This window comes from Phyllobates terribilis, unplaced genomic scaffold (genome assembly GCF_046119375.1).
Source record: "Phyllobates terribilis strain yellow unplaced genomic scaffold, ASM4611937v1 Scaffold_3__8_contigs__length_932513732, whole genome shotgun sequence".
In the NCBI taxonomy this organism is placed as follows: Eukaryota; Metazoa; Chordata; class Amphibia; order Anura; family Dendrobatidae; genus Phyllobates; species Phyllobates terribilis.
Genome location: NW_027362763.1, coordinates 587,459,090 through 587,477,399, shown reverse-complemented (window position 1 = coordinate 587,477,399; position 18,310 = coordinate 587,459,090). Strand labels below are relative to the sequence as shown.

The 18,310-nt window shown below is 44.5% G+C and overlaps 1 protein-coding gene across 2 annotated transcripts in view; it reads right to left on the bottom strand.

The window, feature by feature from the left end:
* Window positions 1–18,310, bottom strand: part of TBCE (tubulin folding cofactor E) — a 174,539-nt gene that overhangs the window by 141,855 nt on the left and 14,374 nt on the right. For both annotated transcript variants that reach the window (XM_073671478.1, XM_073671479.1), the window contains exons 3-4: window positions 16,833–16,917; window positions 263–433 (exon numbers count right to left, since the gene is read on the bottom strand). In XM_073671478.1, the coding sequence (XP_073527579.1) occupies window positions 263–433; window positions 16,833–16,917 (256 nt within the window). The remainder of the gene's footprint in view (window positions 1–262; window positions 434–16,832; window positions 16,918–18,310) is intronic.

Here is an 18,310-nt window from a genome sequence, read left to right as displayed (position 1 = left end):
CATCAGAACAGAAAAGTCCCATACTGTGGTCTTCATAAAACCAAACACACAATATTAAAGCACACTATAAACTCATGGAAAAGCCACTCACATGGTTCAGACTGAATGTAGTCTTTTTAGTCATAGCTACAAGACAAAATTATAGCAAGAATGCAAGCTACACGTGTCTTCTGTGGTTTGGAGTAAATAAAGCATATGTACTTTATAAGATCAGTGACACTATTTCATTTAATTTTATTACACAAGAAAAGAAGCCTCTAACCTTTGCTCCTCTTGAACCGATTCAAATCCAACAAGTTCCACAGTTTTCTTCCCAATCACTATTATGTCATCCCATTCAGTGTTTGGTCCATAACGCTTTGTCATTGCAGTTAAGAAACTGACACCAAAATTTGCCTTCTTAGGTCTTACAAAAGATCCTCCCGTAGGATGGCTACAAGTTACAATGAGTCAGGGTGAAAAAGGTAAACACAACAAAAATAATGTCAGATTAAGGGCCATTTTAAAGTTTAGGTCATAAAAAAAAAAAACATACACAAGATATATTACAAAGTTGCTTATTTTCATATCAGAAAAATCTGCTTCTTTCTCCTCCTCGACTGATCTCTCACTCAATTGAAGGGCAACATCTGTATTCAAGGAAGACAGATTTTCTCATAAAGATAGAATCTTATAAGCAGCACCTGCCATCTTCTATGTAGACGGGAGCAGGAGGAGGAAGGAGGAGCTAGGAGCAGAAGACACAGACTTTCTGCTGCAAGTTCTTATGAAACAACAGTTACACTTTGAGTTCTATAACGTAGAAATATCTAATCAAGTAAAGAAAAATATGGTAAGTATAAGGCTGGGTGCCCACGTAGCGTTTTTTCAAGCGTTTATGCTGGGGAATTTAAGCAGCGTAAACGCTTGTTAAACGCTAGGTAATCCGCACCCCATGGTCCCCAAGGGGATTCCGCATGTTCTATGCACATGCTGTGGATTTTTCCGCAGCGTTTATGCTGCGTACAAAAATCCGCAGCATGTTCATTAATTTTGCGGAAGAGCCGCCATTGACTTGCATTGAGACGCATAGAATGCGCATCTGTACATTTGTACAAGCGGATTTTATGCGTCTCTATGTGCGGATGGTACCCAGTTCTGGAGGAGAGGAGACTCTCCTCCAGACCTGGGTACCATTGTACCTGTAAAAAAAGAATAAAATAATAAATAAAGTTATACTCACCTTTCCGAAGGCTCTCTCTGCATGCCGGCAGCGCTGAAGGACATGCGGTGACGTCACAGTCATGTGACCGCAGGCCCTTCACCGCTCTGTCTCGCAATATGCCGGCAGACAGGAACCAGCGAGGAAGCAGCGCTGCAGCCACGCCGGGGCATCGGGGGTAAGTATAGCTTTATTTTTTTATTTTTACGGTCACACTATATAAATCCATGCTGTTTGCATGGATTTATATAGTGTGACCTAGTTGTCAAGCACTTTCCAAGTGATGCTAAAATCGCCTGGAAAGCGCTTGTCAATCTGCATGCGGAAACACATGTGGATACGCATGTGAATCTGCATGTATTCCGCATGTATTCTGCAGGAAAAAAGCATGTACAATCTGCATGCGTTTTTTCTGCCAGGGAGATGCAGAAATGCTGCAGAAATTTTCTGCTTCATTTCTGCATCGTGGGCACATAGCCTAACAGCATTCATACTACATTCCTCAGATCGGCATCTCTAACCCCTTCATGAAAGTATTTTTTTTTAGCTTTCTTTATTTTCTAACCGACATAAGGTTTTAATTTTTCTGTCAATATATCCACTTGAAGGCTTATTTTTTTGGGATGACAAGCTTCTGCATAAAACAATACCATTCCCTTTATGATATAATGTATTGAAAATAGGAAACATTTCTAAGGGTTTTTTGGGGGTTTGTTTCATAAAAATGACCTGGCAACATGAATCTCCAGGTTCATAAGAGTGCAAACTTTTTTTTTACCATTTTGTCATAACTGTAAAGTTATTGTTTTTCCATGGACCTGTCTCAAGGCTTGTTAAAGTGAGTGATGAGCTGTCATTTTAATTGTTACAATTTTTTTTTTTTTTATGTCTTCATTTTTTAAACAGGAAAAAAAAATGGGTGATTCAATCTTGCATATCTATTTTAAAAAATATCTCTTTTTCATTTTTACTTTATTTTTTAAGTTCCATTACAGAACTTGAACCTGTGCTAATTTGATTGCTAGTTCAATAAGCTTCAATGCTACAGTACTACAGTATATACAATAAAAATGTTGTTATCCTATGAAGCCCATCTGAGAGTACATAGTCAGCAGCCGATAAGGCAACAAGAAATAAGTATGCATAGATATGGATCACCAAAGATAAATATATTTTAATTTAAATAATTTTATTGTGCAAAAAAACTAGACAAACACATCAAAGCTAAAAACAATTAAAAAAGCACCACGCTTGAACATAGTCATCAGACAACATAATATTGTATTGGCCAGACCTCTACAAATAGTCAGCAATGGGTATAGCTTATACAGCCCTAAATATTCAAACTCAGATAATACTCACACTGAGGGAATTGTTAATGATGTGGGCACAAACCACCAACATAGTTGTGCAGGTATCCAAATAAGGTTGTGTCCAGGATAAGTGTCTGGAATGCTAGTGCGGTAAGATAATCTCACATGGTAATAAGATCAACCATTGTTGACAATGTATGTACAAATGCATGAAAGAGGCACAGAGAAAGAACCACAACCCCACAAGTATCGCCACTACCAGGGTGGCTTCATCAGGGGAAGAAATGTTTACAAACAATACATAGTCAGCAGCCCCAACAGATCATCTCCAGCAGCTTGCAAGTGCTTCCATGTTCTGCAAGCTGTTCTCTCCTCTTCCTAGTAAAATCAGTCAGTCTAGATCTTTTATCGGTGCCTCTCAGGAAAGTGTAGAAGCATGCGCAGAGTTCCCCACTCTTCCTACTCCTGAGCTGCAATCCACTCCAACTAATCTACTCTGCCCCTCTCTGTTCATAAGCTGCATACAAGCATTTCAAATACGTGGTAAAACTGCATCTTTTCTTCTTCCTATTTTTTTTTTAATTTATTTATTTTTATTATTATTTAATTTTAATCATGACATAAAAGCCAAGTTTAACCACAACTCTGGATGTATCATGGCATATCAATGCTGGTGTGCTCCAGTTTTAACTGCCAAGCTGTAGAAGCGGAGTCATAACTACAGAGCAAGTGACCAGTGCAGCCAATCAACGGGCTCAGCAGTCATGCCAATGTAGGCAGCACTACTTTTTCTTTTTTTTTTTTTTTTTTTTTTTTTTTGGGGGGGGGGGGGGGGGGGGCGCTATACTTACTATTTCAGCTAAGTATTTATGTTTTTAAAAGTTGTATCATGGCTACCATTTTATTTACCTAAGGCCAAATTCAAATGTCCAAGAAATACAGTCTATGTATAGATTGTGATGAATGAACTGGCCACGGGTCTCCCAACCTTAACACAACAACCTCATACGCCTATAAGGCTCTTAAGTTCGGGTGGCTCGCAGACAGTCCGTACATCATGGTCTCCAAGCAAACCCAGACATGCGGAGTGTCCATACAGCCTAAAAAGAATAAGTGGGTTTTGTGACTGTTATACCCCAAAAATTACAGCTGCAAGTTAGGATATTTTGTGTGAAAATGTAGTTTAGAATAAAACTGCATATTAATGTTATCAGACTTTAATTTAAAATTTCCACAATTGCACTATATCACCTTTCCACAAGATTAATGTTGACTGCTCACACGTTCCATCACTAGGACCCTCATTGAACACTGCATAACTACAGTAAATCAGTCTATAAATGGTGCGCGATGGTCGAGCTTGTGCCCTGCCACACTATACAAAATTTTACTTACAAACATAACTAGGTACAGAATCAGCCCGAAATACATTAAATGGAGAAGCAGGGTGTATTCTCGACTCAATTAATACAATGCAGTGAGGGGAAATAAGCTTTGTAACCCCCAGCTTAGTGATTAACGAGACTTCATGTGGTCCTGTTTATAGGTCATAAACATTAATTGTGGAAAAAGTGGATGTTTGGTACTCATTGTGAAATCTCCTTCTCATTACCCTCATTGGGGGACACAGGAAACCATGGATATATGCAGACACTAAATACATTGTGAGAAAAAAAGTTGACTCCTCCCCAACAGGCTACACCTTTTCTGCTGATTGTAAACTGGAGAAAAAAGGAGGAATATACCATGCATGGAGAAAACATATACATTTTATTGAAAAAAATAAGACAGAAATATATAAAAGTTTAAAAATCAGGACAATGATAGGGAAGGCACATCTCCAGCACATTGACTAAAGGGAACTTCCCTTCAATTGAGAAAGCATCGCAAAGCCATGTAAAACGCACGTCGGTGGCTTTGTGGGGACTGCTCCCTATTTGGTGTCTTTATCCTCCTGATCACTTGGTGTCAGTTTTGCATAAATACAGTGTTCATGGCGCTCTGAGCTTATTACTATTAAAGGGCTAGATAACGGTATATGTGCCCTTAGTGCTATTCCCAGTATATATTCCTAGTGGGAATTTATGGGTTATTTTGCACTGTAAAACAGAATTGGCACTTTATTCAATGTGCAGAAGATGTCATTTCCCTATCATTGTTCTGATTGTTTATCTTCTATATATTTCTGTCTTATTTTTTTCAATAAAATTATATGTTTTTTCCATACATGGTATATTTCTCCTTTTTACTCCAGTTTACAATATGAAGTGAAGTGTCATAATGGACTTTGGTGCCTAACTGCGGTGCTATAGGTCCACTGTTTTTTTGATATGGGGTTTGTGTTTATTACCTGTTCTGCTGATACCCAGCTATTCAGTTAGTGTAAAAAGCAGTAGGAAAAGCAAAATTAAGACCACCCAAACAAGAGAGAGAGCTGCCCCCCCCCCCCCCCCAACGAAGGATATGAGAAAGATTTTAATGCGAGTACAAAAGCCTTAGTTACTTACCGGTAACGGGATTTTTCGGAGCCCATGACAGCACCACGTGAGAGAGAGCATCCGCCCATCAAGGACAGGAAACCTACAGGTTAAAAAGGGCAGCCCTCTCTTTCCGCCTCAGATTAGTTAACAGAGCATGAGAGTACCACCAAGGTTAGTTATAACAAAACATAATCACATTAAGTACATTACTTTTCATCAATTTCCTGCAAGGGTGCACAAAAAGAAATCAACTCTACGGGAGTGCACAACACCAGTGAAGGGAGGGAATATAAAAGGTGCTGTCATGGGCTCCGAAAAATCCCGTTACCGGTAAGTAACTAAGGCTTTATTCGGTCTCCCATGACAGCACCACGTGAGAGAATTACAGAGACAAAGGAAATTAGGGAGGGACCACAGCTTGAAGCACCCTTCTCCCGAAAGTGAGATCTGCAGAGCCACCCAGATCCAATCTATAGTGCCTATAGAAAGTAGAGGGAGAAGACCAAGTGGCAGCCTTACAAATTTCCTCAATCGAAAGCCCTGTCTTCTCCGCCCAGGAAGTTGATACCGCTCTGGTAGAATGCGCTCTCAATCCCTCCGGTATCTCTTTATCCCCTGAGGAGTATGCGAGGGAAATGGCCTCCCTGATCCATCTAGCGATTGTAGCCTTTGAGGCCTTACAACCCTTTCTAGCCCCCTGATAGCATATAAATAGGGACTTATCCTTTCTAAAGCCACGTGATACCTCTAAGTACTTTAGTACGCACCTCCTAACGTCCAAAGTGTGAAGCCTCTCCTCCTTTTGATTTTTGGGCGGGAAGCAAAAAGTCGGGAGAACTATCTCCTGGGTTCTATGGAATCGAGTGGCCACTTTAGGAAGAAAGGCTGGATCAGGTTTTAATATAATCCTATCATCCAGAATTTGCGGGCATATTGAAAGGGCCTGTAGGTCACTGACTCTCCTGGCTGAAGCTAGGGCTACTAACAGGACCGTCTTTAGGAAAATAATGTTGGGGGAGACTAAATCTAGTGGCTCAAAAGGAGGACTGGTCAAGGCATCTAAGACAAAATTCAAATCCCAGGGAGACATCTTTACTTTGGTAATGGGTCTACACATAAAGGAAGCTTTTATAAAACGGGCTATCCAATAGTTATCTGCAATATTGGAAGAAAATAAAGCTCCCAACGCCGACACCTGTACTTTCAAGGTACTGGTAGTGAGACCCAATTTTAAGCCCCACTGCAGAAATTCCAGAATTTTCCCAATAGGGGGCCCCTCCTCCACCTTAACTTCTGCAAAGGACAGAAACTTCCTCCAGGTCCTGGCATAAATAAGGGTGGTAACAGGTTTTCTGCTAGCCAGGAGAGTATTCACTACATTTGCGGGGAATCCTTTGTTGGTCAATAACACCCTCTCAAATTCCACGCCGTCAAATGTAGACTCGGGGCTGGAGGATGGGAAAGTGGCCCCTGAGTGAGGAGGTCCGGAATCTCCGGAAGAACCCAGGGATCTGATATGGACATCTTCCGGAGACAAGGGAACCACGGTCTTTTGGGCCAAAAGGGGCATATGAGTATCACTCTGGCCCGGTCTGCCCTGATCTTTCTCATCACTGCTGGGAGCAGGATTATGGGAGGGAAGGCATATGCCAGAGGAAATCTCCAGGGAACCATGAAGGCGTCCACTGCCAGGGGTCCTTCTCTGGGGTCTAAGGAACAAAAATTTTCCACTTTCCGATTGGCCCTTGTTGCGAATAAGTCCACAGTCGGAAGGCCCCACGTTTCTACGATTCTGGAGAATATTTGCGTATTTAGGGACCACTCTCCCTCTTTTACAGAAGTACAGCTGAGGAAATCCGCTGTGATGTTTTCCTTCCCTTTTAGATGAGTAGCCGAAAGAGAGGGACAATGATCTTCGGCTTTCAGCAAAAGTGTGTTCGCTACCCTCATCAAGTTTCTTGAGCGGGTTCCCCCTTGGTGGTTTATATAAGCTACCGTGACTTGATTGTCCGAGAGTATACGGACATGCTGGCCCTGTAAATATATAAGGGACTCGTTGAACGCATGCTGCACCGCCAGAAGCTCCTTAACATTTGATGACAACTGTCGCTCACTGCTTGACCAGGTTCCCTGCACTAATTTCCCTTCAAAGTGAGCTCCCCAACCTGTAGAACTTGCATCAGTGGACAAGACTGCAGTTGGACTACATTCCCAGGGAACCCCTTTAGCAAGATAGTCTTGTCGTAACCACCAACGAAGGGACCGTATGGCACGAGGACCTAGCGTAAACTCACGGTCTAGATGCCCCTCTAAAGCTGCGTTATTGTACAACACATCCCACTGAAAAGCTCTTGAATGTAATTGTGACCAACGAACCGCGGGAAAAGTGGAGGTGAAGGTTCCCAATAGTGACATGGCCTTATGGAGTGACATAGAAGGTTTAAGTATACACTGTGCTACCAACCCCCGGATTCTATCAATTTTTTCTTCTGGAAGATAACATAGCTGTTTCCTAGAATCTAATATGACCCCCAGATATTGTTGTACCTTGAGTGGAGATAGTCTAGACTTTTTTAAATTTAGAAACCACCCCAAGTTCTTTAAGACCGACATGGTCTCCCGCAGGTGGGTCTCGCACTGAACAAACGAGTTCCCCACAATCAGGAGATCATCCAGGTATGGGATAATTAGAATGTCCCTTTCTCTTACATGGGCCATAACTTCCACCATTACTTTAGTAAAAACTCGCGGGGCTATAGCTAAACCAAAGGGGAGTGCAGTGTATTGAAAGTGTTTAACCACCCCGTCAATTTCAATGGCCAGCCTCAAGTATTTCTGATAGTCACTATGAATAGGGATATGGTAATACGCATCTTTGAGATCGAGCACTACCATATAGCAGTGGGGAAAAAAGTAACTTTATTACGGATTTTAAAGACTCCATTTTAAAGGTATGTATTTTAAGGAAATTATTCAGGGATTTCAGATTTATGATTGTCCTGAAACTTCCATCCGGTTTCGGAACCAAGAAAAGCGGGGAGTAGAAACAGAGACCCTTTTCCGCCTTCGGAACCTCAATCAGGACGTGCTTTCTTATTAGGGCTTGTATTTCCGAAACGAGGGCAGCCTGGTGTTCTGGGGAAGAACTGGAGGGAACAACCATGAACCTTTTGTGCGGCAATGCTTTAAATTGAAACTTAAGACCATACTTAATCAGGCTCAAAATCCAATTACTATGAGAAATCTGTTCCCAAGCTGGGACAAAAAATGACAATCTCCCTCCCACCTGGGCTGATTGTGTATCCCCTGGCTTCTGCTCAATTTTTGGAGACGGACCAAAGAGTAGACCTCTACCTTTTCGTCACACTTGTCTTGCTCCCTGAAATATCTTTTCCGGAAAAATTTCCTCTTCCAGAACGATCTCTTAAAGGAGGGTAGAGGTACTGATGGAAACCCCTTCTTAGGGTCCCCAGCTTTCTCAAATAAGTCATCCATGGTCTGACCAAAGAGGTATTCTCCTTCGCACGGGATTGTGCACAGTCTGGATTTAGTCTGTAAATCCTCTGGCCAGCATTTAATCCACAAGGCTCGCCAAGCCGCATTTGACAGTGCTGCTGATTTTGCTGCCAACTTTACTGAGTCCACAGATGCATCAGCAAGAAAAGCTGCGGCCCCCTGAACCAGTGGAAGGGAAGAAAGCCTTAGTTACTTACCGGTAACGGGATTTTTCGGAGCCCATGACAGCACCACGTGAGAGAGAGGATCTGCCCATCAAGGACAGGAAACCTACAGGTTAAAAAGGGCGGCCCTCTCTTCCCGCCTCAGTTTAGTTAACAGAGCATGAGAGTACCGCCAAGGTTAGTTATAACAAAACATAATCACATTAAGTACATTACTTTTCATCAATTTCCCACAAGGGTGCACAAAAAGAAATCAAATCTACGGGAGTGCACAACACCAGTGAAGGGAGGGAATATAAAAGGTGCTGTCATGGGCTCCGAAAAATCCCGTTACCGGTAAGTAACTAAGGCTTTATTCGGTCGTCCATGACAGCACCACGTGAGAGAATTACAGAGACGAAGGAAATTAGGGAGGGACCACAGCTTGAAGCACCCTTCTCCCGAAAGTGAGATCTGCAGAGCCACCCAGATCCAATCTATAGTGCCTATAGAAAGTAGAGGGAGAAGACCAAGTGGCAGCCTTACAAATCTCCTCAATGGAAAGCCCTGTCTTCTCCGCCCAGGAGGTTGACACCGCTCTGGTAGAATGCGCCCTCAATCCCTCCGGTATCTCTTTATCCCCTGAGGAGTATGCGAGGGAAATGGCCTCCTTGATCCATCTAGCGATTGTAGCCTTTGAGGCCTTACAACCCTTCCTAGCCCCCTGATAGCAAATAAATAGGGACTTATCCTTTCTAAAGCCATGTGATACTTCTAAGTACCTTAGTACGCACCTCCTAACGTCTAAAGTGTGAAGTCTCTCCTCTTTTTGATTTTTGGGCGGAAAGCAAAAAGTTGGGAGAACTATTTCCTGGGTTCTATGGAATAGAGTGGCCACTTTAGGAAGAAAGGCTGGATCAGGTTTTAATATAATCCTATCATCCAGAATTTGCGTGAATGGAGGGCATATTGAAAGGGCCTGTAGGTCACTGACTCTCCTGGCCGCCAAAAAATTCAAACGAGCCCCGCCCCTTCCGGTGACATCACAGGGCTTCCTGCCCGGCGCACCGGAAGTCGCGTCAGAAGGTCGCGCCCGTCACGTGCGCCGCCGGCGCGACCTGGATCTCCTGCAAGCGGTAGCGGGGGGGGGGGGGGAGGAAGCCAGCTAGCGGCCCCACACCTGGCGGAGATCTACCTCCCGTGAGGCGATGTCGCGCCTGCCGCAACGCTCACGGAGGCGCCCCCATGAGCCCTGCCGTGGCGTCTCCAGAGGACCGGGACGGACCGGCTCCAACCACCTGCTGTGGCCCTCTCTGGGACAGGAGTCCATCTTCTGCAGGTAAGCCTGCAAGGTCCCCCATCATGGACAGGAAACCTAAACTGAGGCACGTGGTGCTGTCATGGACGACCGAATAAATAATGTCTTTCCTAGAAGTCCCATTCTTCAACTGACTGTCTAGCTGTTCAAGCCAAACCATCAGGGCTCTGGACGTACAGGTGGCTGCTACTGTTGGCCTCAGTGCGCCCGCAGCTGTCTCCCATGCCCCTTTCAAGAAAGTATCAGCCCGTCTGTCTAGGGGGTCTCTCAATGCACCCATATCATCGAACGGGAGGGAAGTTCTTCTCGCTGCTTTGGCAACAGCAACATCCAGTTTGGGTGCTTTTAACCAGGAGGAACACATAACATCCTCAAATGGATATCTCATTTTAAAGGATGGAGGAACACTACCCTTCTTGTCAGGCTTTCTCCACTCCTTATCAATGAGGTCTTTCACCTTTGAATTTACCGGAAAGCACCTTCTTTTCTTTAGTCCCAGACCACCAAACATAACATCCTCAGCTGACTTCTCTGCCCTCGTGTCCACTGTCCCCATTGTAGATCGGACAGCTTTTACTAGGGCATCGACCTCCTTCAGGGGAAAGCACTGTCTATCTGGCTCACTGTCAGAGGAAGAGAAGGCGGAGGAGGAGGCGACCGACAGTTCAGAGTCTGAACCCGGCTGGGTTTCTTGAGGAATATGCCCAGACTCTGAACCCTGCAAGGCTTTGCCTATTTCTTCCCTTATTAAAGTTCTTAGGCCTAGGGAAAAATCTGGGGTTTCCTCTGACATCATCTTGCTAATACAAAGCTGGCATAACTTCTTGGTATATGAATCAGGGAGTGGACAGCTACATAAGGCACATTCTCTGTGTTTGGATTTTGAGGAACATTTCTTGCTCTAAAAGAAAGTTATAGATAGAAAGAAGGAGGAAACATTAGTAGAACTTTCACGAAGATTCCCCTCACCACACAGAGCCTTCGGTACCGTAGAAGCAGAAGAATCCAACATGCATGGCAAGGAATCACGCCGCACCGGACCGTCCTTCCTGCTCTTAGTGGCAGCTCTTCTAGCTGAACGACCAGACCCTAGCCGGGAATGACGCTGCGCCACTAGTTGTGAGGGCTCCCCAGAGGGCTGCTCCTGCAGCAGATGTTGTTGCCTAGGTGACAGCTCTTGTGAATCTTCCATAACTTACAGTGTAAGAATGGGCTGGGAAGCACCTCTGTATGTTACCAGACCCTTTATATACTGGCCATACCGGTACCATGTGTGGGTGTGTGTCTTTTTTTTTTTTTTTTCCCCAGGAGGGCGTTACCTGCTCCTTGGTCTTCCTCCCCAGGTGGCCAGGTGGGTTCATCGTCCCAGATGGGCTCCTTGCCGCCAGGTCCTTTAATCACCCGGCGTTCAGCTGCTCGCGCGCAAAATTCAAATCCCAGGGCTCCAGCCCCTTCCGGTGACGTCACGGGGACTTCCTGCCCAGCGCACCGGAAGTAACGTCACTAGGTCGCGCCTGTCACGTGCCCCGCCGGCGCGACCTGGATCTCCTGCGATTTGTAGCGGGGGGAGGAAGCCCGCTAGCGGCCCCACACCTGGCGGACATCTACCTCCCCGTGAGGCGATGTCGCGCCCGCCGCAACGCTGACGGAGGCGCCCCACTGAGCCCTACCGTGGAGTCTCCAGAGGACCGGGACGGACCGGCTCCAACCACCTGATGTGGCCCTCTCTGCGACAGGAGTCCAACTTCTGCAGGTAAACCTGCGAGGTCTCCCATCATGGACAGGAAACCTAAACTGAGGCGGGAGGAGAGGGCCGCCCTTTTTAACCTGTAGGTTTCCTGTCCTTGATGGGCGGATCCTCTCTCTCACGTGGTGCTGTCATGGGAGACCGAATAAAATCCTATTTTCTCAGACATTCAGGGACAAAGGAAACCATGGGATGTCCAAAAACAGTGTATGGGTTGGGAAAACTAGCAATAATGCAGAAGAAGGAATCGCAATCCTGCAGATTACCACCTAGTGACTGACATTTGCAGTATTCTTCTGCCATGACTTGCACCAGCTGACACTAAGGTAAGAGCTCTGCAAGGATGTGGACTCTAGACGAAGTAGTGGCTCGACAGAGTATAAGAACAGACGCTAGGAAGTGTACCACCCAAGAGGCTTCTACCACTCAGGTGAAGTGAGTTGTGTCCATCTGGCGGCGCGGCGCCGTGGCTTAGACTGATCTTCTGCTATGGCAGATCGAAACCAGTGAGCAATGACAGCCCTAGAGACGGTCAGACCTCTGTTAGGAAATAGAGGGATAAAAACACGTCATACAAACCTCTGGACGGAGCTATGAGAGATAGAGGGCTGCACAGCTATGACCACATCAGATTGTGTAGGAACCTCTCAGGGAGGTGGGAGGTTAAGTACCTAAAAGGAAAGTGAGCAATCTCCTTATTAACGGGGAATGCAGAGAACATGCTAGGGAGAAAGGAGGGCATCTGATGCTAGACCACTCTGTCCTTTTGAAAGAGGGGAGAGTGCCATGTGCAGCCTCGTCTGATGGAAGAGATCGCCAAGAGGAAAAAAAAACCCACCTTACTGGAAAACTGGAGTGGAGAGATATCTCTGATTGGCTAAAAAGGAGGGGGACTGATTGTCATCTAGGACCAGATTGAAATTCCAAGGATTTAGGGTAGCCCTAAGTGTGCCTTGACTTGGTGGAAAGTTCTGACCTGAGACTTGAAAAACAGATACCATTGGAAAAGCAAAGTCAAAATGTAATGACAGAAAATTTGAGTGGAAGAGGAAACCATGTGAAAGGTCTATCTGGATGCTATGGATGGTACCATTGGCGTATCTGCAATGAAGAATGAGAGTTCAGCAACCAAACTGAAGAATTTTGAGATTAGCAGTCATTTAAAAGGTATACAGTACTAAATAGAGCAAGGAAGATCTTTGCCCTGGTAGGGAAAAAAAATGATTCCTTTGGAATGTAGAAGGCCCTTGACTACTGCCCTGAACTCATCCCCTACTGATTGAAACTCTAGTGGAGGAAGTAGGCATCCTGGGAGACCGTCAGAGACATAAAATCCCCAAATACTTTGGTGGGGCAGGCAACATAAGTCAATAGTCTGCATGACCTGCCTTAAGCCTCAAATGAAACAGACATGGCTAGCACATCCCATAGGCGATGGGAAGATCAGAACACTGGTAGTATTTTCTAACACAGATAAAAAATACTGTAGTAGAAAAAAAAAAGTATAGGATAAGACTGAGACAGCATGATGGCTGAACCAAAGCACTGAGCTAGCCTTATCAATGGGATAATTCATCCGATACTCAAAGCGTCTAAAGTGGAGTCCAACCTAGGAACTATGCATCGACAAGGGCAGAGAATCTGGGTGCTCCACGAAAAATGAATCCCACTAGCTAGAATATCAGATGGTGAAGAGGATACATGGTGACCCAACTCTAGGGCTCCTGGGAGCATCAATCCTGGTGTATCTGATATCTGTTCTAAAAGATACAAAAGACTCTTACTGGCTGCAGAAGCATAAAAGGGTATGACTTACCAGCATCCCTCCCTGCAAGGTAAAAAAAAAAAAGACTATTGGAGTAAGGCAGTTGAACCTGCTTCTGAAATCAGAGGAAAAGGTTCCTACTAAAGGATCGGAATCACAAACAAAAAAAAGTGAGCTATCCTCCTCCAGCATGAAAAGCTGGAGCACGGCTACCTTGAGGGATACTCTGACTGAGAGGTCTCTTCCACAGTAAAATATTTTGTTTGGAAGTTAGAGAAGTGCACAGAAGTCTTGCAGCTTTGGCAAACCGAGAGGTCTGTGTTGGTTGGTCCAACTGAAACAAGGAAGTGGTCAGAGACCACTCAAATTAGCTAAGCTGGACTAACTTACCTAGACAAGGCGAGAACCCTGTGGTCCGTGTAAGCAAAATAATCTACAAAGCATTATCTCCAAGATGGTCTGACTCGCCCTGTCCATGGTCAGAGTACCAACTGTACTGTGTGCTTGATCAGCCCTAAGAGAGGCCCCACTTGTTATGCTGACTCAATGAGAAAATGATCAGAGTACCATCTGGTTTGCGATATGCAATACTGAGGGTCTCAATTAGCTTTACTGACTCACCAATGAAGAAGCAATTGTCCTGGAAGGTGGTCAGAGTTTCATCAGGATTAGTTACGTGATACCTCAAGTGAGAAGTATCAGCCCGATGGTTTGGCTCTCTCAGGGAACACATGAGAGGACTGACTAATCTGATAAAAAAAAATTATACAACCTTCGAGGAATCTCATTTTGTTGTACCGACTAGCTGAGGGAAGTGGAAAGAGCACTGCCTGGTTTGCTTCAATGATACACCCTGCTGAGAGGTCTCAGTCTGCTTTTCTGACTAGCTCAGGAGAGTGGACAGCATACAGACCGGTTCACTTGGGTGATACACCCAGCTGGAAGGTTTCTTTTTGCCAACCTGAAATATCCTGTGCAAAGTTCAGAGTGCAGTTTGGCTCACTTGTGCAATATCACCTAACAATGAGAGAAAATACTGCTCAATTGTCAGACTCGCTCTGGGAAATACTCAGATTTCAATTAAGTTGGCTTACAAAGTTCCACTCCACTTGGAGAACTCTGCCGACCTCTCTACATCTAGGTGAAATCAGTGCTGGCGAAGGCCTCACCTTCATGGGCCTGGTCACACCCTATGCCACCGATACGCCCCTCTCTATGACGATGCCCAAACACCACTTGGCAGCATGTAAACCTAGTTGAACAGCGTGATCCTCCCCTCTAAGATGCTGCGTAGTCAATGCTCGACAGCAACCAAGTTTAGATGCTGCCTAGTAACTGGTCAGCTTCATAAAAGGGGATGACTACAAAACCCAGGAGAAAACGCTTGAGAAATGCTCCGCTGGACAACAGGCATACTAGGTGCAAAAAAAAAAAGGCGGGCATATCTCTGTAGCGGAGTGACAAGATGACCAACTTCAAAACAGCAGGCATAATAATTTTTTTTGGACATGTAATAGGCCCTCTTTACATTCAATAGACACTGCTAATAGAAAAACCTCAGCTCCTGCTATCATAATTTGTGATACAATTAATATTTTATTTTAAGGAAGGTAGCAGTATAAAGTTGATCTTGTATTTAAAAATGCATATTTATATACAGTACAGACCAAAAGTTTGGACACACCTTCTCATTTAAAGATTTGATGACTGCTTTGCACACTCTTGGCATTCTCTTGACGAGCTTCAAGAGGTAGTCACCGGAAATGGTTTTCACTTCACAGGTGTGCCCTGTCAGGTTTAATAAGTGGGATTTCTTGCCTTATAAATGAGGTTGGGACCATCAGTTGCGTTGTGCAGAAGTCTGGTGGATACATAGCTGATAGTCCTACTGAATAGACTGTTAGAATTTGTATTATGGCAAGAAAAAAGCAGCTAAGTAAAGAAAAACGAGTGGCCATCATTACTTTAAGAAATGAAGGTCAGTAAGTGTGAAAAATTGGGAAAACTTTGAAAGTGTCCCCAAGTGCAGTTGCAAAAACCATCAAGCGCTACAAAGAAACTGGCTCACATGAGGACCGCCCCAGGAAAGGAAGACCAAGAGTCACCTCTGCTTCTGAGGATAAGTTTATTCGAGTCACCAGCCTCAGAAATCACAGGTTAACAGCAGCTCAGATTAGAGACCAGGTCAATGCCACACAGAGTTCTAGCAGCAGACACATCTCTTCAACAACTGTTAAGAGGAGACTTTGTGCAGCCGGCCTTCATGGTAAAATAGCTGCTAGGAAACCACTGCTAAGGACAGGCAACAAGCAGAAGAGACTTGTTTGGGCTAAAGAACACAAGGAATGGACATCAGACCAGTGGAAATCTGTGCTTTGGTCTGATGAGTCCAAATTTGAGATCTTTGGTTCCAACCACCATGTGCTTGTGCGACGCAGAAAAGGTGAACGGATGGACTCTACATGCCTGGTTCCCACCGTGAAGCATGGAGGAGGAGGTGTGATGGTGTGGGGGTGCTTTGCTGGTGACACTGTTGGGGATTTATTCAATATTGAAGGCATACTGAACCAGCATGGCTACCACAGCATCTTGCAGCAGCATGCTATTCCATCCGGTTTGCGTTTAGTTGGACCATCATTTATTTTTCAACAGGACAATGACCCCAAACACAACTCCAGGCTGTGTAAGGGCTATTTGACCAAGAAGGAGAGTGATGGGGTGCTACGCCAGATGGCCTGGCCTCCACAGTCACCAGACCTGAACCGCAGAGTGAAGGCAAAAGGGCCAACAAGTGCCCAGCATCTCTGGGAACTCCTTTAAGATTGTTGGAAGACCATTTCCGGTGACTACCTCTTGAAGCTCATCAAGAGAATGCCAAGAGTGTGCAAAGCAGTCATTAAAGCAAAAGGTGGCTACTTTGAAGAACCTAGAATATAAGACATATTTTCAGTTGTTTCACACTTTTTTGTTAAGTATATAATTCCACATGTGTTAATTCATAGTTTTGATGCCTTCAGTGTGAATGTACAATTTTCATAGTCATGAAAATACAGAAAAATCTTTAAAGGAGAAGGTGTGTCCAAACTTTTGGTCTGTACTGTAGATGAGACATACAAGCTGTTTTCCAAACTAATGAGCTCTAAACTTATGAATAGTAAAATTGCAGTAGTCTCCCCAGTGAAAAATGACATCAGCCAAACTTCCTGCATAAGGGTTAAACAACACTAGTAATCAAACTAAGTAACAAGAGAACATAAATAGCAGAAAAAACTGTAAGGCACAAAGTAGGACGTAAAAATAAAAAAAAAATACAAATCCCCAAAAGGTTATAATTTATCTTTGCAATTACCTGCAAGTAAAATATCTTGTTCCTTCATGGGAGCCATCATGTTTTCCTCTTAAAGGGTTGTTCCATTCTACTCCAAGCCACATGCCTAAATATAAAGTACAGCAATATCTCAATCGATATCAGACAGTTTACTAACTACTTTCATATAGTTTTAGGATCGTATTTGGTTCCTCAAAATATAACTATGTTTATGGTGTGAATGCCCTTTGTCAAAAACACTTCTCAATATATTTCACAGCTGCAAGGCACCCACTGGAACATCTGGGTGTTAACATATACATTACAGTGCCAAGTACTCCAGAACCAATCTTTCATAGTGGCCCTCCATTCTAGATCCAATTTGACGTCTGCATTAAAAAACGCATTATGTGAAGTAGGTTGAATGCATGATATTGTTATAAAAATGTCTAACAAGGAGGGTGTTGGATTCTACCATGTACAAATCTCAGATTATTTCGATGCTAAATGATTCCTCCATATATAAAAAACTTGCCAATGAGCACGTTTCAATTGGATTGATTCTCTTTTACAGCCTCTCTCCCATCCGAGACATTAATGGCTGAATGTGTTGGCACTCTTGAAATTGTTCCAGAAAATGAAGTATTTTGCCCACAGAATTATTGCAATTTCAAATGTTTTATTATGCACATGTTTATTTCCTTTGTGTGTTTTGGAACAAGAAAAAAAAAAAAAGGCAAAATGGGACATCATTTCACATAAAACCCCAAAAATGGGCTGAACAAAATTGTTGGCACCTTTCCAAAATTGTGGGTTAACAACTTTATTTCAAGCATGCGATGCTCGTTCAAATCAAACCTGAAACCAGATAAAAAGGGGAGAAGATGACTCAATCTTTGCATTGTGTGTCTGCCACCCTAAGAATGGAGAACAGAAATAGGATAAGAAAACTGTGAGGACTTGTCAAGATCTCCAGAGATCTTCATGTTCCTTTGTCCACGGTGCACAACATAATTGTTACGCTCGCGCCCGGACTGACTGGCGTGAGCGTGATTAGTGATCCCACTGTACCATGAACCGAGGAATGCCTGGAGGGGCGTAACTAAGTATCAACCCGATCCGACCAAGGTCGCACGGCGGCTCAGTCGACTCCGTGAACCAGGGAGGAACCGAGCAGAGGGACCAGGTGCTACTCCAGGTCAGACCCCGGTCACAGCTGTTGACCCACTCCGGGGAATGCAGGAACAGGCAGGTCAGACTGGCATGTAGACAGGTGGGTACTGGCAAACACGGCTGGTATGCAGACAGGTGGATATTGACAGGCACAGCTGGTATGCAGACAGGTGGGCACTGGCAGGCACGGCTGGCATGCAGACAGGGGGGCACAGGCAGGCACGGCTGACATGCAGAGAGGCGGGTACTGGCAGGTAGAAACGCAGGCAGGATAGGGTCCAGTACAGACTGGGACACAGGAAAGGAGCCGCAGGTGCGGTAGACAAGCAGAGCGGAGCAAAACCCGC